Genomic DNA, 24,208 nt, shown 5'->3' with positions numbered 1-24,208 from the left:
TCCGGTGACAAGGATGTAAAGTTTGAAAACTTTCAGGGACGGATGGACTCTACCAAAGCACTTGCTTTCATTAGACAGTTTGAGATAGCTTTTTGCAATGAAGACTTTTCGGAAAAGTCTATGCTCGGGCATGTGGGAATGCATCTCAAGGATACGGCAAGTGATTGGTGGCTTGCAAAAATACTTGATGGAAGTGCTGCCCCAACTTGGTCTTCTTTCAAAATTCAGTTTTATGATCAATTCTTACCACCAAACTTTGCAAAGGATGTACGCAAGGAGTGGGATTGGCTGTCCCAAGATGAGGGAGAGTCCGTTGCTTCATACATAGCAAAGTTTTGGAAAGTCCTTCTCAAGGTTACTCCCTTCATGAAGATTGGAGAGGACGAGAAGAAGAGAAAGTTTGAATCGGGGCTCCATCACATTATCCAACAAAGCTTGGGAGTGTACCCAAATAAGACCATACAAGAGCTTATACACTCAGCCATGATTGCGGAGAACTTGCACATAAAAGCACCCTCAAATAAGCCATTTGCAGGTCAAAACAAGAGCAAATTCAGGGCTGGTTATGATCAGAAAAAGGGTGGACAGCCACCTAAGAATGCTCCCAAAGATGGCCGAGATGCAAAGGATAACTCCGAAAAGAAGCCGGGGGGTAAACGCCACAATTTTGGGCTCTCAAAACAGCAATTGGAAGAGTACAGGAAGGCTGGAAAATGCTTTAAGTGTGGCAGTAAAGATCATATATATCCTAAATGCCCACAGAATCCTAAGAATGCTGAGCCTAATGTGGAAAAGCCTCTTGTGAATGTTGTACCCGATGTGCAGGGTAATACAAGGCATGAGCCCAAGAGTAGAGTCATATGCAAGGCTTGGGGCAAATTAAAGGATCAGCCCGCTTTGTTTCTTTTTGATGATGCCTCCACAGATAACTTTATATCCGTACAAATGGCTGCCGCCATAGGTCTCAATGTGGATGACATGGGAATGCAAATGAATGCAAATGCCGCCTTTGAGGGCAAACAGGTTGATGTAACTCCGGTCATTGGTAAGCTCCGTGTACATATACAGGACTACCTCGACCATGAGAGCTTTTTAGTGGCTCCTCTTACAGGTTGTGATGTTTTGTTGGGGATGCCCTGGCATCACCGTTTAGAGCCTATTAAGGCTTACAAAGAGAAGAAAATCAGCTTTGTACATAGAGGCCGTGAGCTCTCTATAGATGCTGGTACTACTGGAAGTACCATACCTCTTGTAAGCCATGTACAAATTAATAAGGCAATAAAGAAATCAGCTTGTTCTTACTTGGTTTTTGTACGTGATACCATTGAACATTCTAGTGTTGATGTTAGTACATTAGATCAAGACAAGCTTAACTTTTTGAATGAGTTCAAAGATTGTTTTGCGAATGCTTTGCCAGCAAGGTTGCCACCAGAGAGGCCGGAAGATCATTGCATAGATCTAATTCCCGGTAGCTCTCCACCTAATAGGCCACCATACAGGGTGAGTGCTAGTCAACAAGAAGAGATTATGGCACAGGTGGAAAAGGGTTTGATTCGGCCTAGTTCCTCGCCATATTGCTCGCCGGTACCTCTTGTTCAAAAGAAGGATGGTACTTACAGGATGTGTGTTGATTACCGTGCCCTCAATAAGATAACCATCAAGAATCGGTTTCCCATTCCGCGCATTGATGACATCTTGGACAAGCTTGAAGGTTCGGCATGTTTCAGCCGAATAGACCTCAAGAGTGCGTATCATCAAGTGAGAGTGGCACCTCAAGATGTACACAAGACTGCATTCAGGACAGCCTTTGGTCTTTATGAGTTTTTGGTGGTGCCTTTTGGCCTTACAAATGCACCCGCTACCTTCAACAGGATGATGGACAGGGTATTCGGAAAGCATAGAAAGTTCACGGGTATATTCTTTGATGACATTATTGTATTCTCAAAGAATGAAGCCCAACATCGTGAGCACCTGGCTATTGTGTTTAAAGAGCTTAAGGAAAATCAGCTCTACATAAATGCAAAAAAGAGTGAATTCTTCCTCCCAGAGATTCACTATCTTGGTCACATTGTATCAAAGGATGGTGTGCACATGGATCCCGCAAAGATACAAGCCATGCAAGAATGGCCAGAGCTGAAATCAGTCCATGAAGTGAGGAGCTTCCTTGGTTTATGTGCTTACTACAGGAGGTTCGTCAAGCATTTTGCTTTCATTGCCGCTCCATTACATGACTTAACCAAGAAGAAAGCAATCTTTAAATGGACACAAGAAGAGAGAGATGCCTTTCAAAAGTTGAAGAGTGCAATCATCTCGGGACCGGTACTCATTATTCCGGATTTGCACAAACCTTTTGTGGTGGAATGTGATGCATGTGGGGACTGCATAGGGGCTGTTTTGAACCAAGAAGGACATGCCATTGCCTATGAGAGCAGACGCTTGCAACATGCAGAGCTTCACTTTTACAGGTTTATGAGAAGGAGTTGTTGGCTGTAATTCATGCCCTTACTATTTGGAAACACTATCTTTTAGGGGCTGATTTTATGGTCAAAACTGATCATCAAAGTTTGAGATACTTTTTGACTCAAAGTAAGCTCTCAGAGAAGCATATGAGATGGGCAAATTTCCTCTCAATGTTTCATTTTCAGATTTTACACACTCCAGGGAAAAAGAATGTGGTGGCGGATGCCTTATCTAGACGACCACAGGTTCATGCTATTACAGTTGCATACCATGAGGACTTATCGGATATGCGTAATACTTATCATCTGGATGAGGATTTTGCACATGTATGGGCTGATTTGCAAGAGGGTATTGCTGTCCCATCTTATATCATAAGAGATGGATATCTCATGATGCAAAATCGTATGTGTGTGGTAAAGAACCTTCGCCATAAGGTTATGGATGAGTGTCATGCTCCTCCATATGCAGGTCATAGAGGCATTTTGGCCACAGCACAAGCTTTGGAGAGGTATTTCTTTTGGCCACATATTCGCAAGGATATTGAAGCATATGTACGTGAATGTATGGTATGTCAAAAGGTCAAGTTTGACAGACATAAAGCACCTGGATTGCTTCAGCCTTTGCCTATACCAAATGAACCATGGGAAAGCATTGCTATGGATTTCATTATGGATTTGCCAAGGACGCCACAGGGAAATGATGCTATTTGGACCATTATTGATAGGTTTAGCAAGCAGGCACATTTCATTCCCGTACGCAAGACAATAAAGCCAGATCATATGGCTAGGATGTTTTTGGCACAGATATTCAAACACCATGGCATGCCTAAATCTATTGTGGGGGATAGAGATCCTAGAACCACAAGCTTATTTTGGCGCGCATTGTTTGACAATATGGGTACAAAGCTGAACTTCTCATCAGCTTACCATCCACCACAGACAGATGGGCAAAGTGAAATAGCAAATTCAGCCGTCCTCGACTTGCTGAAATCTTATGTATCCGACCGCAAATCGGATTGGGAGAAGTATTTACCACTTGTGGAGTTTGCCTACAACAATACGGTACATACTTCTACGAGCAGGGCGCCCTTTGAGATTATCTATGGCAAGGTGGTACTACCACCCATCCTTCGTACAAAGGATGAGATTTTTGCAGCAGATGAGTATGTCAGAGACTTGGATACTGCATTTGCACAGGTACGGACAGCCATAGAGAGGTCTCAAACCAAGAATAAAAAGGCAGCTGATAAGCATAGAAGGGATGTACAATTCAAACAAGGTGATTGGGTCTTGCTGAAATTTGAAAAGGCACGCCTTCGGAAGAGGCCAGGGAAAGAGGTAAAGTACCCTAAACTTTCCAACAGGTACTATGGACCTTTTCAGATCTTGGAGAATATCAATGATGTTGCATTTCGGCTTGTACTCCCAGATCATTGGAACATGCATAATGCTTTTCATGTGAGCCTATTGAGGCCTTATGTGGGACCAACACCGTTTGAGCCGGTTTTGGAAGACCCACCCGAGGTGGATGAGCTGAAAGAGATTCTTCAACCTGAACAGATTGTTTTTCACAAGGAACGAAAGCTTGCGGGAGGCAAACTTGTTCGTAGGTACCTTGTGAAGTTCAAGAATTATTCAGCTTTGGATGCGAAATGGATGGATGAGGCCTACTTCGAGGATTACCCAGATCTTTTGAAGGCCTATCTGGAGGCTTTTCAGTTGCGGTCAATTGATTAGAAGCCGGGGGGGTGTCACAAACCCCTATATTCTAGGGACATGCGGATACGTGTCAGGCCTAGAAACATGCGGATGCATGTATGTATTATACCTGGGCATGTGTATGGATCATATGAGTGGATGCATATGAGTCCAAGGACATGGCAGGACATTTGTGGACTTTCAGGCGGTGCCCGTGTGGATTCCGGCCATGCACACATGGTGTGTTATGATGGCAGGCGGAATATTTTCAAGTACAAGAATGATGATAGGTGGTTCTCCAAGTTTACATGTGCACAATGCATAAATGATGCATGCCATAACTTTATTTTACTTTGTGTGACATTGTCTTGCTGCCTGGACAATGCTTGTTATTTTGGCTTGTGAAGTCCGAGGGACCGGGGACGCCCGGGCACCTTGTGGACACGTGTGTGCACTCCTGCTTGGGCCTAAAACTGTGGGCTTATGGGTTTTGCAGGTGGTAAGTGTGTCCACACTCAATTTACAGCTTATTTCATTTACTACTAAAGTTTATTGGTTTGCAGGTCCACACTCATTAATAAGTGACCGGACAACTTATAATGCGTTCGCATTTGGTTGGACCAAAATTAATGAAGTCCGGACAGCTTATGGCCATTTCCCATTTGGTTGGACCTAAACTTATACAAACAGGACAAATGGAGCACTATGGGATGGACACCTACCTGGACACCTTATGGGGACACTTGTCAGCCAGTATGTGTACCCACCAGGCCCCTTAGGTGGCACTGGAAAAAGGCGCCTCCCTCAAGAGGCCTTCTGGGCTGTTTTATTCATTATTCAACACATTGGAGAGCTGGTTGGAGCTTTGGGAGTTGCTACAGGGCTGGTTGCTTGCTTCCAGGACTCTCAAAAGCTTGGACAACAATCCCCACACTCTTCTAAAGGGCTGGTTGGTAAATTTCAGACCTGCAATTTCTGGTTATTGCGAGTTTTGCGCTGGTTACAGGTGTCCAAAGTCAACTTGGATAGTACAGGACAGCTCTAGGGACCTCCACAGGGCTGTAGGACCCTTTACAAGTGGATTTCTCGCGATAGAAAGTTGCTGTTTTGGACTGGTTATTGCACAAAACAGGCCGGACAGCAATGGAATATGTGAGCATGGATGCATCTCAAGGATTCCTGGTGTAACAGGTGCTTAGGGCAAGCATTGGGGACACTTGCTCGCGGAGAACACAGGTTTCTAGATCAGTTTCTCGCGTGGAAACAGGGCCTAAAGATCCATTTATATCTTGTGCAGGGCGGAGTACCTGTGAGGATTGTGATACTCTTGTGCAGGGCGGATGTACCTGTGAAGAGGCTTGTGCAGGGCGGATGTACCTGTGTGTAGGACGGATGTACCTACAGATTCTCTTGTTTGAAATGTATTCATTCATGATGTATTTGGAAGAATCAGGTGCAGGCTGGTGGTGAATCCCCACGCAGCCGTAATCTTGTACTTTGCAGACTCTTTTGGTAATATAACCTAAAGGGGGGGGGTCAGCCTATCATCGGCCCCTTTATGTGGTGTACTGTCATTTTCAGCTTTGTGGTTGTAATGCTCAAGTGTTAAGTGCTCAGAATCTTGTTCACATTTATACAATTCCAATACACGCGTCCGCCTCCCGTTACAGAAGAGGCCAACTCTACAGTGTTAGATCTTCTTAAGTGTTATGTGTCAGAGCACAAGCAACAATGGGAAAAGTATCTTCCTTTGGTGGAGTTTGCATATAACAACACTGTTCATACCTCGACAGGCAAGGCGCCTTTTGAGATTGTGGAAGGAGGGAAGAAGGTACCACCCATTTTGCATACAAAGGATAAGATCTTTGAGGCTGATCAGTATGTGGAGAGTATGGATGAAGCTTATCGGAGAGTTAAGTTGGCACTCCAGAAAACTTAGCAGAAGCAAAAGAAAGCCGCAGACCGTCACAGACGTGCTTTAGAGTTTGCATTGGGTGATTGGGTTCTTTTGCACTTTGAAAAGGCTAGACTCAAGAAGATGAAGGGTAAAGAGCGCTTATTCCCTAAGTTGAGCATGCGTTATTATGGGCCTTTTCAGGTATTGGAAAAGATTGGTGAGGTAGCCTATCGTTTGAAGCTACCAAATCACTGGAGGATTCACAATGCTTTTTACGTGAGTCTCCTTAGACCTTTCCGTGGGGATATGCCTGAGGATGTATTAGATGAGGCTCAGCCGGAAGTTGAGGAACTTGATGAGGTTCTTATTCCAGAGCAGATACTGGCACATAAGGAAAGAAAGGTACGAGGCAAAGTTTCCCGTCGCTATCTTGTGAAGTTCCAGAACTATTCACCGATGGATGCGAAGTGGATGGAGGAAGGTGACTTAACAGATTCACCTCAGGTTTTGCAGCTTTATCTCGATGCCTTTGAGTTAGAGCCGACTCTTGTTGTGGCTCATTCAGGTTCAGCAGAGCATGGGTCTGGAGCATTACCAGATGCTCAAGAGGGGGGGTAGCACCTCCACTCCCTTGATACAGACAGGCTCAGATGACATCTAGAGGTCACTTGGTGCAGTTTTTATCTCACCCGAAGGTACTGAGGCTGACAGTACATCTGTTTATGGGACTTCTACGATATATGTGTACTAGTCACATGGGATTTTGTTGTTGTGTATGGTTCACAATGGTGTACAACTTGGACTATTACTACGCCATTGGTTTGCAGTGAATGTGATACATGTGCATGGCTTAGAGAGATTGGGACGCTGATCTTGCCCTATTGTATATTTCACTTTGGATATTTTGTTGTATCGCCAGAATGCAATCGAGGACGCTTGCCATTTTTCAAGAGGGGGGTATGTCATGGCCCTATGAAAATGGAACAGCACAAGTGTGGGCATGGTGGTTGCTGAGTCCAAATATTGAATGATTCACATGGGGGGGTGCCCGAACAGAGTTAATGATGTGTGGTCATCCCTAGGTGTGAAAGGGGGAACTAGAACATTAATATTTTAATGTTTAATGAATGGTTTCCCCTAGGCCTTAGTGGCCCCTAGGGAACTTTAATATTTATTAAAGTTGGGGCCCTAGGATTAATATGGGGAGGAGGCAACTCCACTTTTGGAGTGTATGCCTCTCTCTCTTCTCTCTCTCTTCTTTTTGGAGAAACGTGGAGCATACGTGCTGTGGGGAAGTGTGGAAAAGGAGGAGGGAAAACAAGTGAGCTGCTGCTGCTGCAGAAGTTTGCTACTGATTTCTGTGTGCTAGAACAGGCCGTACAGCACCCGTACACATCTGTACGACTGCAGGTACAACTGTACGACTGCAGGTACACGCTGCGCTCACAGAATTCTGCACTGTGAGAGTGGGCGGCGGCTGTTGCAGGCGGCTGCAGTTGTTGGTACAGGCTGTGCAGACAAGTACAACTGCAGGTATAGTATTGTGCCACTGCAGGTACAGTGTACGGACAGTTCAGGTACAGCTGCGCTAGACAGTACAGCTGTTGGCGGTGCTGGACAGATCTGGTACAGGCGGCGCTGAACTGTCTGAGCAGATACAGTCGTGTACAGGAACTGGCTGCAAGGGGCGCATGCAAGTACAGTGACACGTGACAAGTACGGACTGGTACAGTGCAGTTTTCAAGTCTGTACAGTCAGGTACAGCACTGAGGTGGATGCAAAGAGGAAGGTACAGACAGGTACATCCACACGTGTGAAGCAGAGTTGTTGAAACAAGTGTGCAAGTACAGACTGGTACAACCACTTCCTCCGGTGCAGATCCACGAGCTGATTTTGGTAAGCTCTGAATTTGTTCATCTATCTCTCTTTCTATTGCCTTAATGTTTGTTGCAGATTTGAGCTATCTGGCCCCTTGTGAGAGGAGGGGTATGGCAGATTGAAAATGGTGGAGACAGAGATTGAACAGTGAATGTATGTTTGTGCTAAGAAGTTGAATCATGTGCATGAGATATGCCAGATGTATGCTCATGGCTGCCCCGCTAAATGGTCTTGGCTGATCAGAGGGAGGCACAGAGTGTTGCTTTGATACACAGATCTGTGTGTGTGAATCCTCTGTGCTAAGAGGTATTGTGGGCTGTCAGATGGGACATACAGGTGTATTCTCTTGGCTGATTTTGTTGTACTCAGCCTTTCATACTTTTGAAATTGAATAAAGAAATACCGCAAGGGGCGCCAAGCTTTGGGGCCAACAGGTATCGCTTTGTTTTCAAATTTGGGCACTCTAGCTCCAATCTATTTTGTTTTCATATCTAGACTACAAGTGGAAGGGTGACTGCTAGTCCACCGCCCTTTGGTTTCTACCAGAGGCCGGTTTCATAGGTCAGTGTTACGACCCTGTTTTTTTCTCTGGACAGTATGCAGGTGTGCACGAGGACATTGTGGACAGTGTGAATGGCATCAGTTTGGAGTTTAAAAAAAAGGAAACCCATATGTGGACAACCCCAAGTGTGAAGGGGACAAAGAGAATTTAATTTAAAAGGTTTTATAACCTTTGGTGGCCCAAAAGCTAATTTGGGAGGCTACTCCACTTTTGGGAGACACGCCACTTTTTCTCTCTCATGCTTTTTGGGAGGCACCAGCTGCATCTTCCGGCATGTGCTTTTTCTCTATTAGGAGGGCTGGCTAAAGCTGCACACGCGCTTGGGCTTTTCTCTTTCTCTCTCTCACTTGGAGAGGGGCAAGCAGATGACATGGCAGGCGGCGCATAGGGCTGAACAGCATGCCTCCTTCTCTCTCCTTGCAAAAAGGCTGGCAAGCTGGTTGGAGCAGCAGACTGTGTTGCTTTTGGCTGGCGGGTAGGGTGGTACGCTGAGACTTGGGTGCTTTCTCTTGATGGCTGGTCAGCAGGGAGCACAGGCGGGCAGACTGCAGGGCAGCGCACAGCTCAACAGGCCCACCCACGAATGTCTCTCTCTCTCTTGCTAGGAGGCGGGGCTGGATTGAGCATGTTTTCTCTTTGAGGCAGGGCTGGACAGCAAGGAGCCTCGGGTTGGACAGCAACCTTGCCCATGTGTTTTTCTTTCTCTCTCTCTCTCTTTTGGGAGGAGGGGTTTGGCAGCTTGGAGAGTGGATTCCAGGGACTTTTTATGGGCTGTTTTTGTTTGGCAGCAAATTCAGCTACGTGCTTGGGTTTCCGGCTGCAAGTACAGGTCAATTGAATGTGTTCCTTGGCATGAGAGTGATGCAAGCTCGCATGGCTGCATGCTCATGGAGTAGATTGTTTTCTTCCTGCCGGAAAGGAACAGAGGGACCTACAGTTATGGACATCTCTATGTTTCCAGATGTTTCATGAGGGAACAGGTAACTAGATGTATGCCGTTGTTGGCACTGTTGTTGAATGGTTCTGTATGGAAACAGGCAAAGGTTTCAAAGGGAAACAAGCAAAGGTTTCAAAGGGAAACAGGCCTAAGGGTTTCACGTGGAAACACGTTGTAGGTAACATGTTTATGGTTCTCCAGGAGATAGATCACATGCAGGCATAAGGTGCAGGGATGGACACATGTTTGGTACAGCCTTGCTTGCTGGTGTTGAAGTGTTTTGTGTGCAAGTTCGTTTTTGCACCACCCTTTGGTTTTGTCTGAAGGACCGAGGCCAGTTTACAGTCAGTCGTCTACATGTGAGTCCTCTTACGCACTTGGAGATTTCAGCAAATACATTCATGTAGGAGCATGTAGAAGTCAACCTAGCAATAGGTATTGCATCAAAACCTTTGATAGCATAAGCATGTAGCATGGGCCAGCCTTAGGCCAGCCCATAAAGAAGTCTAAAACACCATCAGCCCATCAAGCACCCAGTTGGCAGCCTATATAGGGCCAGTAGACAGTTAGGCAGTAGTTTGGACACACACATGTGAAAACACAACATTTAGTGCTATTTTATGGCATTTTCTCTTGTCCAAAACGGGCCAACAGCCTCTGAAGCAAACCGACCAGCAGGTAGTGTCCCTATATAAAAATGGGCTCAGACCTTGCATAAATCATCAATCATCATTTCAATCTTCAAGCATTCAAGTCTCAAGAGCTCAAATGTCTGCCTAGAGCCTCCGGCTTCTACTTCATTGTGCTATAGTCCCCAAGGCCTCAGTGAAGATCTTCTTCAGCATTCAGCTAGCGTATGTGCATCCCTCAGCAATTCTGGGCTTGCAAAGTAGTCATTGAAGAGATATTCAAAGTATCTTGGACAGCATATGGTTCAGCCTGCATTCGGGCTTCCTCACCCTTGCATTGGGCAATCCTCAGTCATCATTCATTATCATTGTACAAACTTCTCCAAAGAAATACAAGCAAATGCTCTTCCTTGTGTGTGTGTGTGGGGGGGGGGGGGGGCTTTAGTGCCAATATGGTGTCAACTCTCATCTTCTCTCTCTCTCTACTCTTCTCTCTTAAAGTAAAATAAACTCACAGGTTTAAAGAAGGCTTTGTTGTACGTTATGACGGTCAACCTGCTGCATGAAACAATCACACACCTGCAAGTTGATAGTGGTGGACAACTTAAGTAGGTTGTGGAACTGGCCTCTGGTAGAAACCAAAGTGCGGTAGACTGGCAGTCACCCAATCCAATTGTAGTCCAGACAATTAATCAAATAAACAAGAGCTACAGTGCTCGAAAACAAGAAGGAGAATGACACCTGTTGGCCCCAAAGCTTGGTGCCCCTTTCGGTATTTCTTTATTCAAATTCAATGGAAAAACTTAACTGAGTCCAACAAAGCCAGTCAAGGAAAAGAAACCTCCATGTCCAATCTGGCAACCCTCAAGACCTCTTAGCATAGAAGATACACACACAAATCTGTCCCACAAAAGCAACACACTGCGGTCTCCTCTAATCAACCAAGCCAATACAATAGGGAAGCCTTGAGCACGCATCTAGCTGTTCCATGATCGTTGCCTCAAACTCAGCCAAAGAACAAATCCACAATCTTACTCTGTTCCCACCCTTCGAACTGCCAAACCCCTCCTCTCACAAAGGGCCAGATGAAACAACTCTAAAACAGTTGTGAGCCAGTGGAAAGAGAGAGAGAGATTCAGCCGTCTGTTTGCACAAGAGAAAGTGACAATCCAACCTCTGTGCGCCGGCCTGTTGCAAGGAGGAGAGCAATCTATTGTTCTGCCCCTGGGCGCCACCTGGAGACTGCTAGCTTCCTTTTCCACAAAAAAGACAGCTCCTCTGTAGCCCAACTTCTATTGCCAAAAGCGTATATGAGGGCTGTAGCGCAGCCCTTCTTCACTCAGTCCAGCCCACCTCGTGTCCTCCTGCAGATCTGCACAGGTGTTCACCACAGAAAGGGGGAGGTCCAAACACTATTCAGCCCCTGCCCGCCGCTAGTCTCTCCAAGATGAAAGGCACCTTTGCGTATGCATGCAGTCAACAGACAGAGAGAGGAAAGAAGCTCCACGAGTGAAACCCTATAGCTGTTTTTCCAGTCTTCAGAACAGCACTGCCCTTCTTCAGTCCATCCAAAGGCAAGAGTAAACGAAGAACAGCCCTGTAACCTGACTGTATGCATTTTGTTTTCAGAAAACTCTCCAAGAAACTCCACCCCTACAGCCAGCCAGTCTGTATGCGCCTTCTTTTTTTCAGAAAATCTCTCCTCACTTGCGCTGCCCGCCAGCCTTCTTTTCCAAAAGCAAGAGAGAGAATAGAGAGAGGGAGGCGTGTACTCTCTAAAAGTGGAGTAGCCCCGTCCCCATACTTATCCTAGGGCCCATAAAGTTTATTAAAACTTATGCCTAGGGGCCACCCAAGGTTATAAACCTTAAAATATTTATCCCTTGGTCCCCCTTCACACTTGAGGTTGTCCACACATGTTACCATTTGTCCGGCCCCCCAAGTTTGAATCGTGAAATTTTTATCTTGCTCACCGACCACCATGCTCACACTTATGCTGCACCCATTTTCACAGGGTCATGACATACCCCCCTCTTGAAAAATGGCAAGCGTCCTCGATTGCAATCTGGTGATACAGCAAGACATCCAAAGTGAAATGTACAATATGGCAAGATCACCGTCCCAATCTCTCTAAGCCACGCATATGTAACAACATTCACTGCAAACTAATGGTGTAGTAATAGTCCAAGTTGTATATACCACTCTGAACCATACACAACCACAACATCCAATATGACTAGTACACATAAATCATAGAAGTCCCATAAGCAGATGTACTGTCAGCTGTCGGTACCTTCGGGTGAGACAAAAGCTGCACCAAGCGACCTCTAGATGTCATCTGAGCCTGTCTGTATCAAGGGAGCGGAGGTGATACCCCCCTCTTGAGCATCAGGCTATGCTCCAGACCCATGCTCTGCTGAACCTGAATGAGCCGTAGCAAGAGTCGGCTCCAACTCAAAGGCATCAAGATAAAGCTGCAATACCTGAGGTGAATCTGCTAAGTCACCTTCCTCCATCCACTTCGCATCCATCAGTGAATAGTTCATGAACTTCACAAGATAGAGGTGGGAAACTTTACCTCGTACCTTTCTTTCCTTATGTGCCAGTATCTGCTCTGGAATAAGACCCTCATCAAATTCCTCAACTTCCGGTTGAGCCTCATCTGATACATCCTCAGGACATCCCCACGGAAAGGTCTAAGTAGACTCACATGAAATGCATTGTGAATCCTCTAGTGATCTGGTAGCTTCAAACGATAGGCCACCTCACCAATCTTTTCCAATACCTGAAAAGGTCTATAATAGCGCATGCTCAACTTAATGAATAAGCGCTCTTTTCCCTTCATCTTTTTGAGCCTAGCTTTCTCAGATCACAAAAGAACCCAATCACCCAATGCAAACTCTAATGCACGTCTGTGACGGTTTGCTGCTTTCTTTTGCTTTTGCTGAGTTTTTTGGAGTGCCAACTTAACTCTCCTATAAGCTTCAGCCATGTTCTCCACATACTAGTCAGCCTCAAAGATCTTATCCTTTGTGTGTAAAATGGGTGGTACCTTCTTCCCTCCTTCCACAATTTCAAGGCGCCTTGCCCGTCAAGGTATGGATGATATTGTTATAAGCGAACTCCACAAAGGAAGATACTTTTCCCATTCTTGCTTGTGCTCTGACATATAACACTTCAGAAGATCTAACACTGTGGAATTAGCCTCTTCCGACTGCCCATCTGTCTGTGGATGAAACGATGATGAAAACTTGAGAGTTGTACCCATGTTGTCAAACAATCCTCTCCAAAATAAACTCGTCATTCGTGGATCACGGTCACTGATGATAGACGAAGGCATGCCATGATACTTGAAGATGTTCGCCATGAACAACTTCACCATGTGATCAACTTTGATCTTCTTACGCACGGGAATGAAATGAGCCAGCTTACTGAACCTGCATATGATAGTCCAAATGCCATTATTCCCCGTTTGTGTCCTCAGAAGATCAAATATAAAATCCATGGCAATGCTCTCCCATGGTCTATCTGGAATAGGTAAAGGCTGAAGTAACCCTGGTGTCTTCTGACGGTCATACTTCACCTTCTGACATACGATGCATTGCCTAACAAAAGCATCAACATCTCTTCTCAAGGTCGGCCAATAACTGCATTTACCATGGCATCGACAAAAAGCCATCTCTCAGAGTATAATGATCATGCCACTGACCCTCAGACATTTGATCATAGACCCTTCCGAAATCCTCATCCTGGGCATACTGCTCTTTCATCTCATCAAGCTCATGATGATAAGCAAGTGAAACTGCTGAGACCTGTGGCTTGCGTGACAAAGCATCTGCCACAACATTCTTTTTGCCTTCCACATGTACAATCTGAAAGTGGAACATAGACAAAAAGTTGGCCCATCTCATATGCTTCTCAGAAAGTTTAGTTTGCGTGAGGAAATAACGCAAAGTCTGATGATCTTTCTGCACAGTGAAATCAGCCCCAAGCAAATAGTGTTTCCATGTAGAAAGAGCATGAATTACAACCAACATCTCTTTCTCATAAACCTGTAAATGCTTCTCGACATTCTGCAATATACGACTCTCATAGGCTATCACATGCCCTTCCTGCATGAGAACTGCCCCAATGCTGTTTCCACATGCATCACACTCGACAACAAAAGCCTTTCGGAGATCTGATAATACCAATACGGGATCCGAAGTAAGCTTTTCTTTAAGCCTTTTAAAGGCTGCAATTTCCTGATCAGCTCATCGAAACGAAGTTCCCTTCTTGGTTAAAGCATGAAGGGGCGAAGCAATCTCAGTAAAATACCATATGTACCGCCTATAATAGGAACACAATCCCAAAAAGCTACGTACATCATGCACGGTCCTCAAATATGGCCAATTGAGAATTGATTCCACTTTCGAAGGATCCATACGAACTCCATCTTTAGACACGATATGCCCTAAGAAGTGTATCTCTTCCACGAAGAACTCACTCTTCTTGCCATTAATGACCAATCTATGCTTCCGGAGTTCTTCAAACACAATGGCCAAATGCTTCCTACGCTCCTCCTCTGTGCGTGAATGCACAATCATATCATCAAAGAATGTGCCCACAAACGCTCTATGAGGCCGGAAAATCCTGACCATCGTCCTGTTAAATGTGGCAGGAGAATTTGTTAAACCAAAGGGCATGACCAAGAACTCATATAGCCCAAAAGTGGTCCGAAATGCTGTCTTATGCACATCCTCGAGTCTAATGCGTATCTGATGATACCCGCTTTTCAAGTCTATCCGACTAAAGACTATGGAGCCCTCTAAGCGGTCCAATATGTCATCGATCCTCGGAATAGGGAATCGATTCTTGATGGTGTTCTTGTTTAGCGCCCTGTAATCTATACACATGTGCCAAGAACCATCTTTCTTTTGCACTAAGAGCACAGGTGAGCAAAAGGGTGATGAGCTAGGCTGAATCAACCCCTTTTTCAACAACTCCTGTACCTGGCTCATAATTTCCTCTTGTTGGGCTACACTAACAAGGTACAGCGGTCTATTTGGTGGGATACTCCCCGGAATAAGATCAATAGTATGATCTTCTGGCCTTTCCGAAGGAAGTTCTCCTGGCAATGACTCAGAAAAACAATCCTGGTACTCACGTACGAAATCAGTCATGTCTTTATCTAACATAGACAAATTAGATTTAGACTCATCATCTTTTGCATCCTTTACAAAAACCAAGTACGCGAAAAGATGCTTTTTCATTACTGATGAAATGGCCAAAGCCGATACAATAAGAACGGATTCCCCTTTAAGCTTTACATCCAAAATATGTTCTTTTCCTCTATGAGTCAAAATAATCTTCCTATTATACGTATCCAGCACCACATGTACTCTATGGCACCATGGCATACCCAACAAAACATCACCCCCGGCTTTTCCCACTTTTTCGAGGATTCCGTGTAATTTCCACCAAAGAAAGCAGCGTCAAACTGCTGTAAAAAGGTAAGTGCCTTGAGCTTGTCTTTGGCCCCACTATAGCTCCCCCTTCCTTATAATCCTTCGCCTTACCCATAGGCGTCCGATTATCGTAAAGAAGTGGCCTCACAAGATTGCTACCCCCTGCATTCATGCCCATCATAGGGTCAACATTGCCAGTTCCCACACCTGGCATACCATGCATTCCTGCTGATCCCCCCATGTTTCCAAACATACCACTATGCATACTGGGCTGCATGCCCCCATACATGTTTCCTTGCATTCCAGACTGCATGCCCCCATACATATTTCCTTGCATTCCGGACTGCATACCACCATACAAATTACCTTGCATAACATGCTGAAAATTAGCTCCAAAACTCCCTTGCATTCCCATGCCTCCTTGAGGGTAACCCCCAGTCATAGATTGGAACACGGAACCACCGCCAAAATAGCCTGGGTGCATAGACTGGTGCAGAATAGGTGGCTATCCGAAAAAGGAACTCTGTGGGTTTGCACCATAAGTGTTCTGCAAGTTAGGAAACGGTCCAAAAGCAGGATCCTGTGGGAATGCACCACTATTGCCCCCTGAGGTGGGTTCCTAGAACGCTCTTTCTTCTTCTTCTTCTTAGGCTCAGAAGGGGCTCTCATAAATTCAGTAAACTTCTCACTTTGTGTGAGCTGCATAAACACATCCACTGCCACTGCCAAACGAGCTTTAAACTGGGCATCATCTTCCTCTTTACTTGGCATGTCTTCTGGCTACGTTACATCCTCATATCGTGCATCTTCTGCAGCCTGTTCTCCTGCAAGTACATCCTCATATTCATTTCTCTCAGGAGTGGTCTCTTGCTCTTCCTCATCATCAAAAACATAGTCATCTTCAGAGTCTAACATCTTGCTGAAATTTTCAGCAATGGCTTTCCTCCAAACAACCACGAGCTCACCCCCTTAAGAAAGTGGATGATAGGTCCCGACAACAGAACCTTGAAACCGGCCTCTAGTAGAAACCAAAGTGTGGTAGACTGCAGTCACCCAATCCAATTGTAGTCCAGACAATTAATCAAATAAACAAGAGCTACAGTGCTCCAAAACAAGAAGGAGAACGACACCTGTTGGCCCCAAAGCTTGGCGCCCCTTTCGGTATTTCTTTATTCAAATTCAATGGAAAAACTTAACTGAGTCCAACAAAGCTAGTCATAGTCACAGGGGACGGCGGGGACGGTGCCTAGGAACGCGGGGACGCTGACACGGGACGGCGCAGGGACGGGGACGGACGGGGACGGACGGACGTCCCCTGACGGGCGTTTCAAACCGGGGACGGCGCCGGGGACGGAGCAGGGACGGGGGACGGCTGTCGGGGACGGCCTGTACGGGGACGGCAGATAGCCGTTGCGCCTGCGTCGCCTGCGCCCGTTTCTGGCCGTTGCGCCTGCCTGCCGCGTGCCTGCCACTGTAGCCGTTTATGGCTATTGGGCTTGGGCTCTACTAGCCGTTTATGGCTGTTGGGCCTTGGCCCTCTCTCTCTCTTGCCTATCTATATAAGAGCCCACCTCTACAAGGCTACAAGCTGCCACACACAAGTTCATTGCTCATTGCTCAAGCTTCTTGAATCTTCTCTCGAGTCTCTTCCAACTTCCAAGTTCCAAGCTCTAGGGCCTAGGCTCTCACCTCTCCCTCAAGCCTCTTGAGTCTTGACTCTTCCAACTTCCAAGCCTCTAGGCTCTCTCTCTCTCTCTCTCTCTCTCTCTCTCTCTCTCTCTCTCTCTCTCATTCCTCAAGGCTCTCTCTCTCTCTCTATCTCTCTCTCTCTCTCTCACTCCTCAAGGCTCAAGAGTCAAGCGGCAAGCCATCTTCAACCATGGCATCCTCCTCACGTACCGGGGCTTCTCGTAGAAGGACAACGGGATGGACATGGTGGGAGGAGGTAAACTACACCACATCCGTTCATGGAGGCGGTTCTCGGCCATGGGTATGCAAGCTTTGCCCGTACCGGCGAACGGGTGGCGCCAACAAAGTGCGAGCCCACCTCTTGCATGAGAGTGGGCATGAGGTGAGGTTTTGCACGAATGTCACGCCCGAGAAGAGACGGGAACTTCTTGACAAGCTTAGCGTCTACGAAGCGGTCGAAGCGACAAGAAGGACACCACGAGTGGCCGTGGATCCCGCGACGATGGGGAGAGGAACTCAAGCCTCTACCATGGAGTCATGTGGTGGATCGGGATCATGCACACCATCACCTTCGCCATCAAGTCGGAATGTTACTCCATCCACGACACCGGCACCCTCCATCTCCACGGCCTCTCAATCATTACGTGGCCCACGGCGACAATCTACACTTGGGGAGAATTGGAACCCCAAGTTGAAGGAGGAGGTGGATATGGCGGTGGCCCGCTTCTTCTTCCACGACCACATTGCCTTTCAAGCGGCTAGGTAAGTGCAATCGATCATTGCCAATTCATCATTCATGTTTTCATCATCCTAGTCTCCTTCTCATTAGTAAATTACTTTCTTGAATAGGTCGGAATACTTCAAGGTAATGGTTAAGAAGATTGGGGAGTATGGCTCAACCTATACGCCCCCCTCATCCGAGAGCTTGCGCACTACATTGCTCGACAAGGAGAAGCGCATTGTAGAGCAAGCGGCCGACAACACAAAGCGGCAATGGGAGAGGAACGGAGTCTCCCTCATTGTGGATGGATGGAGTGACACCCGCAAGAGGAGTATTCACGGCATGGTTGCATATTCCCGTGGAGAGATGTACTTCATCTCATCTCATGATGCATCCGGCACTGGGAAGAGCGCGGATGTGCTTGCGGCGGAGTGGGCTACCACCATGGAGATTGTTGGCCCCGAGCATGTAGTGGGCTTTGTTGCGGATGGGGAGCCTTCCAATAGGGCGGCGGGAGCTATTCTCCAAGGTATGTATGGACATGTCACGGTGTCCTTTTGTATGGCTCATTGCCTAAACAACCTCCTCAAGGACATCGAGGCATTACCATGGATCAGCCCGCTCATTGAGGAGGCCAACACCATGGTCTCCTTTGTCCTCAACCACCAAAGACTTCGGCATGAGTTCAACAAGAGGTCCTGTCTCTCTCTTCTCAAATATTCCGACACCCGGTTCGCCTACAACTTTCTCATGTTATCGCCTACAACTTTCTCATGTTGGGCCGGTTGAAGGATTGTAGTGGTGCTTTGAGGGGGCTTTTCCTTAGCGACGAGTTTGTCGCCATGCAAGAGTCCCATACAAACACTGGCCAAGAGTGTAGGCTACGGGCGGATGACGCCTCTTGGTGGGAGCGTGTGAAGACCACAGATGCTATGGTGAGGCCCATAGTCCACCTGTTGAGGATTGTAGACGCTATGCAGCCATGCATAGGCAAGGTCTACGAGGCCATGGATCGCATGATAGAGAAGTTGAAAGACTTCGTGCCTGACGAAGACAGATACGAGGAGATCCATGCCTTGTGTCTAGGAAGGTGGAATTCCTACTACTCTCCATTGCATGCAGCAGCTTATGTGGTGGACCCAGAATTCCAAGGCAACAAGCAGGAGAGCGACCGGGAGGTGAGCGCTGGATGGAGGATCATCTTGGATCGTCTTGTGCCTGATGCATCGGTTAGGCGCAAGATCAGGGACCAGCTTTCGATGTACAGGTCGTTTCATGGCTCCTATGGCTGTCATGATGCACAGGTTGACCGCTCCAAAGTTGGTGCTGCTCTATGGTGGGAGGACTTTGGTTCAGATGGACCGGAGCTGCGGCAGCTTGCCATCCGCATACTTAGCCAGGCCGTCAGCTCCTCTTGCTTGGAGCAACTTTGGAGTACCTACAGCCACATTGCCTCTAGGAAGAGGAACCGACTCGGGGTAGAGCGTGCCAATGACCTTGTCTTCGTCAACGCGAACTTGCGAATGCTTTGCAAGAGCATAACCAAGAAGGCAGATTCCTTCACCGAGTGGGAGATGAGTCAACAAGAAGAGCAACAGGAGGATGAGGTGCAGGAGCAGCATGCCAGTGAGGATGAGACTGAGGATGAGCTTGATGCTTCTTTGGCAGCCGCACAAGCTACCCATGACCATGAGGCGAGCACTTCACGTGGATGATCATTCATGGATCATGATTCATGGGCCTTACTACTTAGCTCTAGCCTCTAGCCTCTAGTCTTCAGCACTTTTTTGTCATTGACTCATTTGAGTCCGTCCTTGTATTTTGCCTCCTTAAGGCTCCTGAGTCCTGACTCTTGAGTCAAGACTCATTTTGTATCTACTTAATTATTAATATGACTCAAAATCTTAGCATTTTAGTGTAAATTTGTGCTCATTTTGATGTGCTTCCAAAGTAGAATAAGTGCAGAGTAGAAAATTTTTAAAAAAAAGTATTTTTTTAGTGCCGTTCCCTCCCCCGTCCCCGTTCCCTACTTATGGCCGTCCCCCGTCCCGTCCCCGTCCCCGTCCCCCGTCCCTTGTGACTATGAAGCTAGTCAAGGAAAAGAAACCTGCATGTCCAATCTGGCAACCCTCAAGACCTCTTAGCATAGAGGATACACACACAGATCTGTGTCCCACAAAAGCAACACACTGCAGTCTCCTCTAATCAACCAAGCCAATACAATAGGGAAGCCTTGAGCACGCATCTAGCTGTTCCATGATCGTAGCCTCTAACTCAGCCAAAGAACAAATCCACAATCTTACTCTGTTTCCACCCTTCAAACTGCCAAATCCCTCCTCTCACAAAGGGCTAGATGAAACAACTCTGAAATAGTTGTGAGCCAGTGGAAAGAGAGAGAGATATTCAGCCGTCTGTTTGCACAAGAGAGAGAGTGACAATCCAACCTCTGTGTGCCGGCCTGTTGCAAGAAGGAGAGCAATCTACTGTTCTGCCCCTATGCGCCACCTGGAGACTGCTTGCTTCTTTTTCCACGAAAAAGGCAGCTCCTCTGCAGCCCGACTTCTATTGCCAAAAGCATATATGAGGGCTGTAGCGCAGCCCTTCTTCACTCAGTCCAGCCCACCTCCTGTCCTCCTACAGATCTGCGCAGGTGTTCACCACAGAAAGGGGGAGGTCCAAACACTATTCAGCCCCTGCCCGCCAGTCTCTCCAAGATGAAAGGCACCTCTGCGTATGCATGCAGTCAACAGACAGAGAGAGGAAAGAATCTACACGAGTGAAACCCTATAGCTGTTTTTCCAGTCTTCAGAACAGCGCTGCCCTTCTTTAGTCCATCCAAAGGCAAGAGTAAACGAAGAACAGCCCTGTAACCTGACTCTATGAGTTTTGTTTTCAGAAAACTCTCCAAGAAACTCCATGCCTGCAGTCAACCAGTCTAGTCTCTATGCGCCTTCTTTTTTTCAGAAAATCTCTCCTCTCACTTGCACTGCCCGCCAGCCTTCTTTTCCAAAAGCAAGAGAGAGAATAGAGAGAGGGAGGCGTGTACTCTCTAAAAGTGGAGTAGCCCCCTCCCCATACTTATCCTAGGGCCCATAAAGTTTATTAAAACTTATGCCTAGGGGCCACCCAAGGTTATAAACGTTAAAATATTTATCCCTTGGTCCCCCTTCACACTTGGGGTTGTCCACACATGTTACCATTTGTCCGGCCCCCCAAGTATGAATCGTGAAATTTTTATCTTGCTCACCGACCACCATGCTCACTTATGCTGCACCCATTTTCACAGAGTCATAACAGGTTGTCTTTGGAAACCTGCGTTTGGGGCTGATTTGAGGCCAATTTAGTAGTTCTATAGATGCCCAGTAGTGCCAAGGCAAGGCACCTATAGATGGGACACCATTTGGAAAAGGGTTGGCTGACTTGAACCCAACTTGGAGTGGTTTTGCTATATAAAGAGGGATTTGGTTCCTAATTTGATCATCTCATCTTCTGGTTTCTAGAGCACACAGTCAGATCTGCAGCAAGGCATTGGGCTGAGCACTAGCAACAATAGGGCTGAAGACCATATATCTACATTTTCAATATCATTTTGTACTTGGAGAGAACTTTTGTATCTCATTTTCTTGTACATACATATATATACAGTAGTTTAGACAGTTGTGTGTTGTGCATGTGTCTCTCTATTCCCTTGTTCTCTATCTTCTTCGTTATTCAATTGCACATTAGGCACAAGTCTACCACGATAAGTGTTTTGAGAAACCCCATAGCCGCCCCAATTACACAAGAAGAGTTCCAATGCATCCTTGGCCCTTCATGGAGGAGATAAGGACTGCTATACCAAAATAGCAAGCAAATGGCTATCCTCATACTAACTCCTCACTTGATCTCCATTCCCAAGCAATGGATCCCAGTGATGATGCTCACCTCATGCCAAACTTACACAACTATGGAACATAACAGACGAGGCTGAGTTCAAGCATTGCATCACATCTCTCATATGCCATCGGCAAACCCACAATAGTGAGCCTAGCACCAACCTCCACACTTCCAGGTACATGAACTAAGAGAGAGTGTAAAGATGGCTACCTCATGGCTGCCTCAGGAAATTGGTCAGAACGCACCTTTGCATTCCCCCAGCCACCCACTAAGTTGCACACAAGATTACGTTCCTTCCAACTTGTTCATAGCTCTGTGATTAAGGAAGTGTGCCAAAGTGTTCACAACTACCAAAAGAGTCCTCTTCAAAATCCCCTAGATCCCACTCATCATGGATCAAGAAGGGACTGCCAAACCCCAAGGTTATCAAGGGTGGGTTCAGACTGCTCTATCTTGAATGCAACCCCACAACTCTCATCCTCTTGTAATCAACTAGTCATGTGGTCCCTATAGCCCAAGCAATGGACTCCCGAGTGATGAAGCTAATGTCATAGCCCACAACTCTCATCCTCTTGTAATCAACTAGTCATGTGGTCCCTATAGCCCAAGCAATGGACTCCCGAGTGATGAGCTAGTGTACTGTGTCATAGTGACGAGCCATGATGAGCTGAGCCACCCAACACCAAACACGCATGGCTGCCAAGCAATCCCATAGGCAATGAGGCTGTCTCAAATGTTGCACGTCTCTAACATAATGTTGGGAAGCCTACATAATCCATCCAATCACCAACCACGGTCCACCATGCTTGTGTCCAAGAAGACATGGAAGAGAAAGTGACATTCCAGTGATGAAGACAATCACATCTTGGAAGAAATCTTTCCTGGCGGACGCTCAACCAGCCAATCAGCTACACCGTTGACTATGTCCCTTACAACCAATCTACAGGTCCCACCACCTAGCCCTACCTAAATACCAGCACGTGGTTTGGTGTGTAAGAAGCCAAGAATGGAGTCATTAGTTGCTTGTTATCAGTGGAATATTGGCCAGGAAATTCACCGATACATGTAGTCATATACATACCTTGACTCTAAGCACAGGAAAAGTTTGTTTCCCGTTGTGCAAAGCATTCACATAAATGAGAAGAGGGCAGTCCAAAAGGCCACAACGCTTTGGGAATAGGAAGCTAGAGCGCATGTACATCCGAGAGATGGAAGATGCCCCAAGGCGCCTGAAATATATGAAAACGTTTATACAGTGGCTGTTGGATTTAAATAAGTGTTTCCTATAGCCACATTCCATCAACCCAAGTTGTCACTAGACCTAAACTATTGAAAAAATGCCTTCATTGTGCATGTGCAGCGTACCACCTGTTGCATGGAAGGGAGTCCACGACTCGTTGAGAAACCGTAGTAGATCTTCAACAATAGAGACACCTTCTTCCACGGCTTGTGTAGTGCCCTGCGTGAGAAGACCATCCCAGTAAGCACGTGACTTCCATCCTCCCAAGTCTTGAGTGAGCTTAAAAGGAAGGAGATTTCAACCTCGGCCGATGGTGGGTGTGCTTCGTCTCCGGAAGCAGTGCGCAATTCTTTGCCCGATCTGATCGGGGAAGGCCTCCACCGATGACAAAGGTTCCAAGGACTACGGCTACCTTCGCAGCACCTGCTCTCAGAGATTGCTGACAAAAGAATTCGAGCAGGGCGTTTCAAATTTGACGCTACGAGATGCCTCTGAGAGACTTTCCTAAAACGGCTCGCAAGCCACCGTGCGAAGAGAAGCTGATATTCCTCGGAGCGCAGAGCGATAGACTTCCGAGGAGAAGGAAAAGCGCAACTTTCCAGATGGTGCGAGGCTGAGGCTGAGGCTGAGGAGGAGAGGAGTCTCGCGGCTATGATGCAAGGGCTCGCTCTCGCTTGAGCGGAGTACTGCATAGAAGACCCCATAAAAACGCAACGAGCACCTCACCTGGCTCTCGTCCAAGTTTTCTCTATCTTCGTTCGTGCCCAATGAGGTTATAACGTCGAGAACCAGAGTCCCAAGTTTTTTTTGTATTGTAGTGTAATTTTTGGCAGCATTTTAAAATTTTGCAATACCTTCGAATTTAAAACTTGAACGTACAAATACCTCCAGATTTTGACTAGTTGTAAAACAAAAACCTTCAAATTTCAAGATTTTCCATTATAAATAATTTCAAAATTTCTAGATAAAGGTTTTCCACTTTTTGGAAAAATATTGCTACCAAATGAGGTTAGCTTTAGGGATAATCATGGCACTCCATGTGTGCACGTGACATCCCCTCCTGCTAAGCTTGATGACGGGAATCTAACCTTTTCTATCTTTAACTTTGGATCAGGGCCTAAATTTGACGGGTGTTTTACCTGTTAAAGGCTATTTTGCCTGTCAAAAAAGGTTTT

At 46.5% G+C, this 24,208-nt stretch overlaps 1 protein-coding gene across 1 annotated transcript in view; it reads right to left on the bottom strand.

Moving 5' to 3' along the window:
* The window catches only part of LOC147604886 (putative aspartyl aminopeptidase), an 83,312-nt gene extending 59,488 nt beyond the window's left edge, over positions 1-23,824 (bottom strand). Inside the window, exons 1-2 of the mRNA XM_086793787.1 lie at positions 23,336-23,824; positions 23,162-23,252 (exon numbers count right to left, since the gene is read on the bottom strand). Coding sequence (XP_086649913.1) covers positions 23,162-23,252; positions 23,336-23,737 — 493 coding nt within the window. The 5' untranslated portion in view covers positions 23,738-23,824. The remainder of the gene's footprint in view (positions 1-23,161; positions 23,253-23,335) is intronic.
* Positions 23,825-24,208: the final 384 nt, after the last annotated feature.

This window comes from Cibotium barometz, chromosome 60 (genome assembly GCF_041138505.1).
Source record: "Cibotium barometz isolate CiBa-2024 chromosome 60, ASM4113850v1, whole genome shotgun sequence".
NCBI classification, from domain to species: domain Eukaryota; kingdom Viridiplantae; phylum Streptophyta; class Polypodiopsida; order Cyatheales; family Cibotiaceae; genus Cibotium; species Cibotium barometz.
This window is presented reverse-complemented; position numbering and strand designations above follow the sequence as displayed.